This window comes from Microtus oregoni, unplaced genomic scaffold (assembly GCF_018167655.1).
Source record: "Microtus oregoni isolate MIOR12 unplaced genomic scaffold, Mior012 000150F_ref0000365, whole genome shotgun sequence".
NCBI classification, from domain to species: Eukaryota; Metazoa; Chordata; class Mammalia; order Rodentia; family Cricetidae; genus Microtus; species Microtus oregoni.
In genome coordinates, this window is record NW_024544800.1 from 640,661 (window position 1) to 655,862 (window position 15,202).

General features: G+C 37.7%; 1 protein-coding gene across 1 annotated transcript in view; it reads right to left on the reverse strand.

Moving 5' to 3' along the window:
- LOC121444962 (testis-expressed protein 11-like) overlaps nucleotides 1-15,202 on the reverse strand; it is a 301,690-nt gene that overhangs the window by 278,188 nt on the left and 8,300 nt on the right. Inside the window, exons 3-4 of the mRNA XM_041646923.1 lie at nucleotides 11,590-11,674; nucleotides 8,214-8,293 (exon numbers count right to left, since the gene is read on the reverse strand). Coding sequence (XP_041502857.1) covers nucleotides 8,214-8,293; nucleotides 11,590-11,674 — 165 coding nt within the window. The remainder of the gene's footprint in view (nucleotides 1-8,213; nucleotides 8,294-11,589; nucleotides 11,675-15,202) is intronic.

Here is a 15,202-nt window from a genome sequence, read left to right on the forward strand (position 1 = left end):
AAACTAGAACAATGCCTTGAAAACACCTTCTGAGAAAATATTTTTAATATATTGGATGGTGATTATGAAGTGCTCAAATATTCAATTATTTCAATATTTTTAATAGTTATAATTTATATAAAAAGAAAAGTTCTGAGAACTTAATGCTTCACATAATTGAAAAAAAGTTATAAGAGGGTTGGAGAGATGACTCAGAGGTTAAGACATTAAGATTGCTCTTCCAGGGGCTGGAGAGATGGCTCAGAGGTTAAGAGCATTGCTTGCTCTTCCAAAGGTCCTGAGTTCAATTCCCAGAAAACACATGGTGGCTCACAACCATCTGTAATGGGGTCTGGTGTCCTCTTCTGGCCTGCAAGCATACACACAGACAGAATGTTGTATACATAATAAATAAATATTTTTTAAAAAAAAAAAAGATTCCTCTTCCAGAGGTCCTGAGTTCAATTCCCAGCAACCACATGGTGGCTTATAACCATCTTAATGAGATCTGGCGCCCTCTTCTGGCATGCAAGCATACATACAGGCAGAACACTATATACATATTAAATAAAATCTTTAAAAACAAAAACAGTAAAAAAAAGTTATAGGATGAACAATGGACTATGAGGCAGCACACACGAGTTCTAGTTTTTAATCACATCTCTAGTATAGTTTTGAATAACTCAATGATTGAATCATTATTTAAAAATCCTTTACCTGTCAGGCACCCTGGGAAATATTCTCAGTACTGTAACTGATTGTAAGTAATAACTGATATGTAATATGTACAAATGCTGTGGGAGCAAATAAGGACTGAACTGAGATGGAAGAAGGAGCACACGATACAACTATCTCTTCTAGTATAAATCACCAGAAATGGCAATAAAAGAAAATAAGACATTTTGTGGGGTTGCTGTTTCTTCCCCTCTTCAGAGAATAGTAGTGCATACAATTCTTATGCTGAAAGGAAATAGAGTTTCAGATAGCTGACAACATAGATTAATGTAAAATATCTAGTCTTACTTCATCATCAGTCACTGGCTTCAGGTTTTAGTAAATACTATGACACTGTATTCAAAGAAAACTGCCAAGGAGTCTCAAATCAAATATGGACAAGAGTTATCGAACTAATGAGGAAAAGCAATACTATGAAAGTATTTCACACTCAACTATAGTTGGAATTTTCTTTGGGGTAGCAGCCAGCTCCCAAAAAAGACACAAACTTGTTAATTATGAATGTTCTGCCTTAGCTTAGGTTTGTCCCACTAGCTCTTATAATTAAATCTAACCTGTTTCCCATCATCTACATTTTCCCTGGGGCTATTTACCTTTCATTCATTCTGTAGCTCTTACTTTCCTGCTTCCTCTGTGTCTGGCTGGCCCCTGGCATCTCCCTGGCATCTCCTTTACTTTCTCCACTAGCCTAAATTCTTCCTCCTACTTACACTCACTGTCCAGAAGTTCTACCTATACCTCTTCCCTCACTATTGGTCATTCAACTTTTTATTAGACCAATCAGGTGCCTTAGGCAGGCAAGGTGAAATAGCAACACATCTTTACATCATCAAACAAATGCCACACATCTTTACAAAGTTAAACAAATATTCCACAACATAAATAAATATAACACATATTTACATAGTTAAACAAATGCAACACATCTTTACATAGCTAAACAAATATTCTGCAACACTCAACAAACAGAATACCTGAGGAAGTAGAATTAAAGAAATTCAATAAAAATGCTAAGCAGTGGTGGCACACATACATCTTTAAATCCCAGCACGTGGAAGGCAGAGGCAGGTGGATCTCTGTGAGTTTGAGGCCAGCTTTGTCTACAGAGAGAGTTCCAGGAAGGACTCCAAAGTTACACAGAGAAACCTTGTCTCGAAAAACCAAAGAGAAGGGAGAGGGAGAGAAAGAGAAAGCAAAAAGGAAATAAACTATTTATTCATAGATTTAAATAATAACCCCAGTCAACAGCATGCTCCTGTAAGTTTTCATTTTTTTGAGATTATCAAAGCCCAGATTGAAAATTACAGGTGACCAAAGTTGAAAGGTTGAAGGGGAAGAGATGTGGAATGGCAAAGGTACTAATAAACTATATTACTAATATGCTAATGAAGTGGAAAGTAAAAATCTAATCTTCAAAACCTATGGGGAAAATATTAAACACATTGTTTAATTTTTAAAAAAATTCCAGGATAATTAGGACTATATAGTGAGACCCTCTAGAAATATTTTAAAGATAATCATCAGGTAAGCTTTAAATTGTATACTATAGCAAAAATGGAGAAAAGATCAAGGAAAATAACAGAACCTGAAATAACTCCTCATATCTCATGATCTCAAGTAAATAGATAACATAAAAATGATATATCAAGAAGTAGTTGTTTTTATTGTCAAGTTTTTTGTTGTTTTTGTATTGCAGTGCTGGGGCTTAAATACAAAGCCTCACATATACTAAGCATCCATTCTACCATTAAGATTAAAAATGAGCCGGGCGATGGTGGCGCACGCCTTTAATCCCAGCACTCGGGAGGCAGAGGCAGGCGGATCTCTGTGAGTTGAGACCAGCCTGGTCTACAGAGCTAGTTCCAGGACAGGCTCCAAAGCCACAGAGAAACCCTGTCTCGAAAAAGCAAAAAAAAAAAAAAAAAAAAAAGGTTAAAAATGAGTTATTAATATAGAAAAAGTGCTACTTCTCAACAATTCTATGTTGAAGTCCCCACTTCAAGTACCTCAGAGTATGAGTATATTTGAATATAGGGACTTTAAGAGACGATTATGGTAAATAAGGCTGTAAAATCTAATCAAGGGCTGCAAGCTCTTTCACTGCCACTCAAGCCTGATGGTCGTGGGTCAATCCTCAGATCCCACATAAAGATGGAAGGGGAGAACTGAATCCACAGCGTTTTTCCTTTGATCTTCACACATGATGTGACATGCACATGCATGCACACATTCACACGCAAGTATAGTCGTCATCATCATCATAACAATATTAAAGAAAATTGGTGGGGAAGAGCCTAATTAAATCTTACTGTATCCTTACAAGAAAGAATTTAGATATACAAAGATGTACAAGAAGAAAGGCCATGCAAGGACAAAAGAAAGAGGAGGAGAACTGAAAATCAAGATAAGGGGACTCAGAAGAAACTAAACATATTGGTCTTGAACTTCTAGCCTCCAGAACTGTGAGAAAATTAATTTCTGTTATTTAAGCCATGCAATTTACAATATTTTGTTATGGAAGCCATAGAAAATCAATACAGTGATAAAAGCATACGATTAAAATATATGGAGATAGATGGGCATGGTGGTGCAGGCCTTTAATCCTAACACTTAAAGACGAATCTATGTGAGTTCAAGGCCAGCCTGGTCTACATAGTGAATTTTAGGACAGCCAGAACTACATAGTAAGACTCTGTCTCAAACCCAGCCACCCACCCCAAAAAAGATATATGGAGGTAGCCATGAAAATGGAAACAGAAGTAGTTACAAGTAATGGCCTTAAACTGGCAATGAGAGATGAGGAAGTAGCTCACTGGAGTGCTTGCCTAGCATGTGGCAGGCCCGGAGTTTAACCCCTAGCACTGCAAGAAAAACTAGCAAAGATACACACAGAAAGTAATTCACCATACAACCCAAAGGACCATCAAGGAACCTCCAATTGAATGTAGAAACATATATAAATCAATTGAATAGTACAGAGGTATTTTTCTTTATTTCTTTTATGTTATGCATATAGGTGTTTGGCAGGGAAGGAGGCCAGAAGGGAGCATCAAGGTACCCTGGAACTGGAGTTATAGCTTGCTGCAAGCTACCATGTGGGTTCTAGGAATCAAACTCCAGTCCTCTGAAAGAGCAGCCAGGGTTGTCAACCACTGAGAAATATCTCCAGCCCCCCAAAACTGGATACTAGTGAGAAATACCTAGTTATACATAGAAATATATATATTGCTATACACAGGCATATGATTAAATAAGTAAAACCTGAGGTAGAGAAAACTATATATGGAATCTAGTCAGGTGTAGGGGTGCACAACAGTAATCCAAGTACACAGGAGGAGTAACAAATTCAAGGCCAGCCTGGGCTACATAATAAGTTTTTGTCTAAAACAAGGGATATATGTGAAATGTTTCCATTTATTTGCTATATTCCTACCCCAATAAAACAATATTTTGGCCAATGGCATATGCTTACACTTCCAGTATTTGGGAGTCAGAGACAGGAGGATCACTGTAAGTTCAAGATCAGAGCCTACATTAGTGAGTTCCATCCAGGGCTACACAGAAAGACACTATATTAAAGACAAGAAAAACAAACAAAACACAAAAACAAACAGTACTGGATATGAAGACACCTTAAGTCCTAGCATTCAAGAGGACAAGGAAGAATAAAATAAGATAAAATAAAATAAAATACTTAGCAAAGAAATCATCCAGTCAATAAATGGACTGAACAGAAGCGAATTGAACAGAAAATTCTCTTATATTTTGGCTGTGTAATGACTGAGTCATTTCCCCAGTCCAACAGAAAAATTCTTAAAAGAAATACTACTCGCCAATGAATATATGAAAGAAAATATTCAGCATCATTATGCATCAGGAAACTAAAAATCAAAATCAGATTGATATTACATCTCCCCCCCAGTCAGGCTACCTACCATCAAAGGAACAAATAACGACAAAATGCTAAAGAGATGCAGAGGGAAGTGTGGGAAGAGCTATTGCACACTGCTAAGGGGAAGGTGTACATTAGTGTAATGAATGGAGTTTTCTAAAACAAAAAATCTAAAATTAGAACAACCAATGGATTCAGCTCTACCACTCAAAGGCAAGTACCCCTAGGAATCTGTCAGCATACCACAGAAATATATGCACATCTATGTTTATTACAGACTATTCACAACCATCAAGATACAGAGCATAGACATTCATCAACAGATGAATATAAACAAAATGTGAAAAATATACAATAATGAAGTTTATTCAACTATAAAGAACAAAATCAGGTAATTTTCAGAAAAATGAATCATCCTGTTAAGGGAAATAAACCACATTCAGAAAAACAAATACCACATAGTTTCTTTCATATATAGAATCAATCTCTCTCTCTCTTCACATGTGTGCATGCGTGCACACACACACATATACACTATGAAAGTAGAAAAGAGATCATTTGGGAGAGGAAGGGAAATAAAGGAAGGGCAGAAAGAAGTCAAGAGAACATAATAGGGAGGCTAGTATAAGCAAAGCACAAGTATATATGTGTATCAAATTGATATGAGACCCTTATTTAGTACATATACTAACTGAAAATTCAATAAATGTTTTAAAAATTAAAAAGAAAAAGAAGAGTGACCATGAACTAATTATTCTATTTAGTGCTAAATAATCAGAGGAAGTGGAGTACCATCTTAATTGATTTTTCTGTATGCTTGATCTTTATTGTTTTAGGGCTTAGGTTTCTCTTATGTTGCCTTGCATAGCTAAGAAACTGTATTTGAACCCCTACAGGTGTGCACTACTATGCCAAGCTCCTATGCTGTTTTTATTTTTATTTTATTTTTGTTTTTTTATTTTGCTTTTTTTCTTTCTTTCTTTCTTTTTATTTATTTATTTATTTATTAAAGATTTCTGCCTCCTCCCCGCCACCGCCTCCCATTTCCCTCCCCCTCCCCCATCAACTCCCCCTCCCTCATCAGCCCAAAGAGCAATCAGGGTTCCCTGCCCTGTGGGAAGTCCAAGGACCACCCACCTCCATCCAGGTCTAGTAAGGTGAGCATCCAAACTGCCTAGGCTCCCCCAAAGCCAGTACGTGCAGTAGGATCAAAAACCCAGTGCCATTGTTCTTGAATTAATAAAGGACATTGAGCCTGTAATTCGCGATCCTAGAGAAGCTAAATAAGTCTCGAAAAACCAAAAAAAAAAAAAAAAATAAGACGGTGAACCCAAAGAAAAACATATAGTCATCTTCCTGGATATTAACCTTCATCAGGCGATGAAAGGAGACAGAGACAGAGACCCACATTGGAGCACCTGACAGAAATCTCAAGGTCCAAATCAGGAGCAGAAGGAGAGAGAGCATGAGCAAAGAATTCAGGACCGCGAGGGGTGCACCCACACACTGAGACAATGGGGATGTTCTATCGGAAACCCACCAAGGCCAGCTGGCCTGGGTCTGAAAAAGCATGGGATAAATCCTATGCTGTTTTTAAATAATAATAATGAAAGAGGACTTTCTGCTCCATCTATGACAGAATATTTTAAACCAGTCTTCCCACGGAACATAGCATTTTATAAAAGCTGCACAAAACACTGGTGACTGCAATCTTTGAAAAAGGAGAAACACAAAAAGTAAACCCCTACATTCAACATAGTTTTATCCCATAACATATGACAGATGTTCATTTATATACTATTAGCATACTTACGTATTTGTAGTTCACAAAATACCTCTCATAAAACTATAATTTAACCCTATAGCATTGTACACTAAATATTATTAACCTCATTTTACAAATGAGAAAACAAATCTTTCAAAGTAAGATAGCAAGTCACAGGGCGAGAATTCAAACCTGTTATATTCTTGCTGGGTATGTAAGCCGATAGGCCGGCCCAGTTACTCAGGAGACTGCTGCAAGAGGATTGTTTGAGACAAGGAGTTTGAAATTAGCCTGGGCAATAGAGTGAGACTCTTGCCTCAAAAGTAAATGAATAAATAAGTGTCATACCTTTAATGCCAGTACCAGAGAGGTAGAGGTAAAGGGAGGAGTACCTCTCTGAGTTCAAGGCCAGCTTGGTCTAGGTAACAAATTCCAAGACAGTCAGGACTACGTAGTAAGCTCTTGTCTCAAAAAATAAAGTAGGGCCAAAGAGATGGTCTGTGATTAAGCACCTGTAGCTCTTCAGAGGACCCAGGTTGAATTCCAAGTACCCATAATGTAATTCATAACAATCTGTAACTCTAGTTCCAGGGGATATGATGCCCTCTTCTGGTTTCCAAGTCACACAAATGGTGCAGGCAAAATACTCAAACATAAATTCTTTAAGTAAATAAGTAATAAATAAGTAAATAAATAAGCAAGCAAGCCAAGCATGATGGCACACATCTTTAATCTCAGCACCGCAGGAGGCTAAGGCAGAAGGATCATGAGTTCCAAGTCAGCCTGGGGGCTATGGTTTGAATATGAAATGTTCTCCACAGGCCCTTGTCTTGAGACTTAGCTTTCAGTTGGTGGCACTACTGGAAACTTCAGTGAGTCAGACCTGGCTGGAAGAAGTCAGGCACTGAGAATAGGTCCTTAAGGCCACCTTGTCTCTGACTGCTTCCATTTCAAGGGAAAAATATTCAGACATGGTCTTGATACGTAGCCCTCCCTAATCAGTCTGGTAGTCACTGTATAGTTTGAAATGGCCTCTAACTTTCATCAACCCTCCTGACTCAGTCCTCAAAATGCTGAGACTACAGGCATGTGCCACTCTGCCTAGCTTTCTTCCTGCCTTTTCTTTGCTTTCTGGCTAGCATGATGTGAAGTGTTCTGCTTTCCCACATGCATTCTGCTATAACAGACTGACACCTCTGAAACCATGAGCCAAAAGAGACCCTTCCTCCCCCATGTTGTTTATATCACAGTATTTTGTCACAGCAATTAGAAATCCAGCTAAAATACTGGGGTACAAAACCCTGTCTCAAATAACCAAAACAAATCAACCAATCCTGAACTCCTTTCGTTGCTGAACAGTTTAAATTTTTCATGAGAAAAAAGCTTGTGTTTTGCTTTTTGAGACAGGGTCTCATTATATAGCCCAGTCTGATGTAAAACTCTCTAAAGCCCAGGCTGATTTCAAATTTGAGATCCTCTTGCCTTAGCTTCCTAAGTACTGCAATTACAAGTATGTGCTACCATACCTGGCCTAGAAAAAAATCTTTTAAGATGAAATACCATCATCCTCTTATGTGGAAAACTGTTACTCTATCAAGTTGGAGGTAATAAATGTATAAAAGAAGTCATAAATATAGAAGTATACCTTCAATATTCTCTTCATTGAAGCATTCTATTAACTACAGTACTTCTGAGATCTAAAACTGTACTAGATATACTAACAATAAAAGGAACATGGATAACACTAAAGGATTCTTCCAGTTTATAACTTCAATTATTTTCATACAAGTAACCACTATGTCATTTCATTTTACTTCGGATCTTCAATGAATCAGGGCTTACCCATATCTGTCTTTGAAGAGCTTCTTCTGAAGAAATTAAGATTCCATACCTATATACCAGCTTGCAAGCAACATAACATACTGCAAAAGAGTAATTAGATATCCATTAAATACAAAGCACACAATCTATCTATATATGTGTGTGTGTTTATGTGTGTGTATACACACACATAAATACACACAAAATTAGCAATGATTAAAGTGAAGCCAGTTTTATTATAAAAAAAAAAGTTGGCAGGGAGGTGGTGGCACATACTTTTCATCCCAGCACTCAGGAGACAGAGGCAGGTGGATCTCTGTGAATTTGAGGCCAGCCTGGTCTACAGAGCAAGTTCCCACGGGCTCTAAAGCTACACAAAGAAACCTTGTCTTGAAAAACAAAATGAAACCAAAAAAAGGAAAGAAAGAAGTTGGGTTTTATTTGTTTTTTTGGGTTTTTTTTTTTTTTTGCAGAGTTTTGTTGTAGATTTTGTTTAGTCTGCATTTTTGTTGTTGTTTGAGACAGGGTCTCATATAGCCCAGGCTGGCCTCTAATTCACTATGTAGCTGAGGATAGCATTGAACTCCAAAACATTCAGCCTTCATCTCATAAAAGATAGAATTACAGACATGGGCTACCACATTCAGAATTGTTTTTTCTTTAAAATTTTTTCAAACAATATATTTTGATCATACTTTTCCCTTCCCCCAACTCCTTCCAGATCCTTCCCACCTCCCTACCCACCCAACTTCATGCTCTCTCTCTCAAAAATATGAAAATTAAAACAAATAAAAAACCCATTAAGACAAAAATACTAAAACAAAACAAAAAACACACAAAACACATGGAGTCTACTTTGTGTTATATCTAGCTTTTTGTTTTATCTTCTGTTTTACTTTTTCCCATGCTGAGGTTCAAACATTCACCTAGTAAGTAGATACGTGGGGGGTTTGTGCATTTTTCTAATGCTAAGGTTTAAAAACTCACACATTAAGTAACTGTTACAGCACAGAGCTACACTCCTGAGCCCAAAATAAGAAATTTTAAAGCCTATTTAAAAATCAGTTTTCAAAAGCAAATGACCTGAAGCTTATCAAATGAATTGCTTCCTTACTAATTCCAGTCACATGTACACACAATTATATATTATAATATTTATCACTCTAACATTTTAATTTCTATAGGAGTTAAATCCTAAATCCCCATTGAGGATACCTGATTCCACATAATGCTCATGAATCATGCTGACAAAATTCTTCTCAGTAGAGCTGCAATCTATAGCTTCATCATCTGACAAGTTTCTGGATATGAGGGCAGTTTTACATTTTCTTCTAAATCTGAAACTCTCTAAATACATATTTTCTTAGATGAAATAAAAGTTCTTGAAGCATAATTCATAAAATACAGGTGCCCTTATTATATAGTTCACTGTCACTAAAAAATTGAAAGTCTGCATGAATGCAACTTGTTCATATCTGACTTATCATGAAACATAGGCAAGTTTTTAAAAATGAGTTTATATACCACTGAACTAGTTACCTTTTTCTTTTGAGATAGTCTCATGTAGCCCAGGATAGCCTCAAACTTACTATGGACCCAAGAGTGACCTTGACCTTCTGATCCTCTGAGTCCTCAGATGACAGGCATGCACAACTGCCTGGTTTCTGTAGTGCTGGGGACGGAACCCAGGATTACATACATGCTGGAGGACAAGTACTCTTCCAGCTCAAGTACATACCCAATCAACTTTATGCCAAATCTCAGTAATCATTCTGTTCTTGCTGGTACCATTTCTAATACAATAAATGTCCCACTGTAAAAAAAATTTAATTTCCCAGCTAAAATTATAGGATTACTGAAGTGGTCATATTTTTATCGATTATAATGAAATCTCATAAAGTTTCTTCTTCTGACAAATATTTTGGTAAAATATTTCTAATTGGTAAATAATTCTAATTTCCATTTTTGAAATGTTTTAGAAAATGTTTCCTTTTTGTTAATGTTTATTAAGTCTTTAGTTATTTTCGAGAGCCAATAGTTCAATACTCCTCCTCTTAAAGTTATCTTCAATACCATCTCCAAATTTTTCTTCATTCTACTTTCAAACATACTTCATCCCTACCTCAAAAAATAACTTTATTGTGTTTCAAACCTGTATCCTATTTCTCCTTTCCTTTCACTGCCAAACTTCCTAAAAAATTTTAACTCTTTATGTGCATAAGTATTTGTCTGTGCACCACATGCATGCCTGGTGCTCAAGAAGGCCAGAAGAAGGTGTCAGGTCTCCTGGAACCGGAGTGACAGATGGTTGTGAGCCACCATATGGGTGCTGAAAATCAAACCCAGGTTCTCCAGAAGAGCAGCCAGTGCTCTTAACCACTGGGCTATCTCTCCAGCTACCAAACTTCTTAAATGAATAATCTATCTGCCTTTGTTTTCTTGCCATTACTAAAGAAAAATGTTTCCCAACGTTACAACTTTATACATGAGGCCTTCACTTCCAAACATTACACAAACACACACACAGACACACACACACACACACACACACACACACACACGTAAAATTTACAAAACCAGCAACTGTCAGCAAAGTTAAGCCTTAATTGTTTAGCTAAAGTAACTAAATCTTTACCAAACACTAAAGCATTCAAAAAGATGTTTGACTTGGGTTTTCTGTTTGTTTGCTTGTTTTACTATTCTCATTTTTTTGCTCTTACAAATAGAAATTATTTCTACAGTTTTTCTTAGTAGTTCACCACTATGTTTATTGGCTTACATCATGAGGAAATATTTTTTTTAATTTTTTAAAAATCAAGAGGCTAGAGAGATGGCTTAGTAGTTAGAAGTTCTAACTACTCTTCCAGAGGACCTGAGTTCAATACCCAACACCCACATGGTGGCTCACAGCCGTCTGTAACTCAGGCATGTGGTATGCAAGTATATATGCAGGCAAAATACCAATACATTTAAGTACATAAAAATTTTAAAATCTAAATCCCTCACATGGCAACGTCTTTCATTCTAATATTAGCAGAGAGGGGAAACTACTATTTGAAAGTCCTTTAGAATCCGGAAGATTTTGACTGTGTCTTCCCAGTGACCTGTCTTCTTTCATATTCCCTCTAGTTTTTCTTTTCTCACCTTTGTTGTTTATCTCTAGACTATCTTGTAGTGGTACCTTAAAACTTGTATTAACAAAGAGATACCTCTGAAAAATCATAAACAGTGGGAAGCTATTTGCTTGGGAAACAGAAACCAGTGCTTTCAAACAATTTGTCTGTCCCTTAACAAAATAATCCCTATCTAATAACTGGTCAAAACAGTCAAACTTTAGGAATATTACCCAGTATCTAGTAAGACTATTTTCATAATGGGTCACAAAATGTGTACGTACATTTAGCTGTCTGGCTTTCACTCACAGACAATTCTATTCTCCTAGTAACTGTCCAGTTCCACAAGTTCACTGCAGTTTCTTCAATCTAGACAAAGGGAAACATTTCTTTAGCCAGTTAAGATACTTACCACCATCAATAATAGATTATTTCTTATATGTTGAATGCCTGTATAGGTATTGTGGGTCATTTCCTGATCCTCCAAATATAATCTCAATCAACCTCACTTCACAAAAAACTTAGCATCTCTTAATAGAAATTATTTTGCCCCCTGAACACACAATTTGTGTTTTCCTATTTATGTGTCTTTGGGGGTAGGTTTCCAGACAGGGTTTCTCTGTGTAGCCCTGACTGTCCTGGAACTCACCATGTAGATCAGGCTGGCCTGCCTCCACCACACCCAGCCTATTTATGTGTCTTTATTCATAATGCTCACTTTAACCTGAATTATACCCCTTCCCTTTGTCCTTATGTAAATAAAACCCATTTGAGTCTTAGAAGCAACATCCATAAAACTTTCAGTAGTCACTACATTTTACTGATATCATGCTTCCCTAGATTTAATCCCCAGTTCTAAAAAGAAAAAAAAAATTGGAGACTAGTTTGGTTTCTGGGAAGCAACCTCAGAAGCAGTAACTGAGCTTGGATGTTACTACTATCTGAGACCAATACAGCATAGCCCTGACTTAAATGGTCCAAGGGATGATGTTGAATAATGATAGAATCTACATACCATTCATTACCTTACGACAAATAGATTGAGAGTAACTGACTAAGAAGAAAAAGGCAAATACATACACACTATAAATAGCAATGGTGGTGTAAGTTTTTATTCCTTACTAGGATGGAAGCCAACAGTATACAGGACAAGATGCTTATTTACCACTGCAGTATAACTCCAGCTCTATATTTTACTGTCTTTTTCCAGAACTACCTTTCTCATCTACACCTCCACCTTATTTTCTGATGAGATTCCATTCAGAAAGACAGATAATTTAGCACAGGTATCATTTTACTTTACTATTCTGCGGCAAATTCTCAGGGTCACCTTCATTCCTCTCACATAGTTTAATCATGCCATCACTGACTGAATGATGACTTTCACATGAAGTATTACTGATTTATGTCACCAACAACATGTGAAGCTAATATTTGACTCTAAATTTTAAGAGAAGGGGTGAACATTGATATTAAAAGATCTTAAGAACTATCTTTTGGCATTTTTGGAAAGCAATTTGACAACATGTAAAGTTGTCATATAATTACTCTTCTAAGATTCTATTCTAAGAAAATAGTACAAGTGGGTAAACAATCTTTGCACTTAATAATGTTCCTTTTATCACTGTGATAGAGGAAATGTGAACCAATGTAAATATTTGATAATAAAGAAATACATAAATGAATTATGACAAATTCCCTTGAAAGGATATGATTCTGCCATTTAAAATAGTAGTCATAGACAGTGAGATGGATCTTGTCACACAAGCTTGACAACCTGAGTTCAATCCCTGGAACTACACTAAAGTGACAGGAAAGAACTGGATCCACATGTGTGCTCCCAACACACACATAGTCACATACACGGAATACAAATTAAAAATAAAATAGTGGCCCCTGAGCATTGTGGTACATGCCTTCAATCCCAGCAGTTGGAAGGTAAAAGCAGGTGGATCTCTGTGAGTTTGGGGCCAGCCTGATCTACAGAGCCAGTTCCAGGACAGTCAAGGATACACAGAAAAACCCTGTCTCAAAAAAAAAAAAATCCAAAATTAAAAAATAAGAATAAAAGAAACAGAGTTAAGAAAACACATAAGGATGGAAAAATACCTAGAACCATTCACTGAAATAAATTCTAAATGAATCAACAATCTTTTTTCATTTTACATACCAATCCCAGTTCCCACTCTCTCCCCTCCTCCCATTCCCTCTACCTAACCGCCCCATCCACTCCTCAGAGAGGGTAAGGCACATGTAATCTTTAAAAAAAAAAAAAGATAAAAGATTACTTAGGCTGGGCGGTGGTGGTGCATGCCTTTAATCCCAGCACTCGGGAGGCTGAGGTAGGTGGATCTCTGTGAGTTCGAGGCCAGCCTAGTCTACAAGAGCTAGTTCCAGGACAGGCTCCAAAGTCACAGAGAAACCTTGTCTCGAAAAAAAAAATTGGGGCTGGAGAGATGGCTCATTGGTTAAGAGCACTGGCTGCTCTTCCAGAGGTCCTGAGTTCAATTCCCAGCAACCACATGGTGACTCACAACCATCTGTAATGAGATCTGGTGCCCTCCTCTGGCATGCGGGCATACATGGAGGCAGAATGTTGCATACATAATAAACAAACAAATAAATAAATAAATAAGTTTCACTGACAGAATCAAGATACATAGGCAAGAATATTCCACGCTACCCACCCACTGAGACAGTGGAGCTGATCTATTGGGAGCTCACCAAGGCCAGCTGGACTGTGACTGAAAAAGCATGGGATAAAACTGGACTCTCTAGCCGGGCGATGGTGGCGCACGCCTTTAATCCCAGCACTCGGGAGGCAGAGGCAGGCGGATCTCTGTGAGTTCGAGACCAGCCTGGTCTACAGAGCGAGTTCCAGGACAGGCTCCAAAGCCACAGAGAAACCCTGTCTCAAAAAAAAAAAAAAAAAAAAAAAAAAAACTGGACTCTCTGAGCATGGCGAACAATGAGGGCTGATGAGAACCCAAGGACAATGGCACGGGGTTTTGAACCTACGTAATGTGCTGGCTTTGTGGGAGCCTAGCCAGTTTGGATGTTCACCTTCCTAGAAATGCACAGAGGGGGGAGGACCTAGGACTTACCACAGGGCAGGGAAATCTGACTGCTCTTTGGGCTGGAGAGGGAGGGGGAGAGGAGTGGGGGGAGGGGGAGAAGGGTGGGAGGAGGGGGAGGGAAATGGGAGGCTGGGAGGAGGAGGAAATTTGTTTTTTTTTCTCTTTTCTCAATAAAAAAAAAAGTTAAAAAAAAAAAGAATATTCCACGCTAAAAAAAAAAAATACTTCTTGTTCTTCCAGAGGACCAAAATTCAGCTTCCAGTTGGGCAGACTCACAGTTACCTGTAACTCTAGCTCCTGGAGCATCCAATGCCTCTGGCCTCCATAGGTATCTGCCCTCACAAGCACATACCCACACACACATAATTAAAAATAATAAAAATAAATCTTAAATTTTTATTTATTCTGTATGGTAGGGGACACATATGCAGGTTTGGTGTAGGAGTTCCTTCAGTTTGTGTGTTGCTTTCATTGGTTAATTAATAAAGAAACTGCTTGACCTGATAGGACAAAACTTAGGTAGGCTGAGAAGACAGAACTAATTCTGGGAGGAAGAAAGCAGAGTCAGGAGAGAGCTGCCATGGAGCTGCCAGGTCAGACATGCTGAATCTTTCCCAGTAAGCCATGACCTCATGGTGACATACAGATTATTAGAAATGGATTAAATCAAGATGTGAGAGTTAGCCAATAAGAGGCTAGAGCTAATGGGCCAGGCTGTGTTTAAATAAATACAGTTTCTGTGTGATTATTTTGGGTGTAAGAAAGCCGGGCAGCTGGGAGGACAAGCAGCCTGATCCTCCTATTACACAGGTTCGAGGAC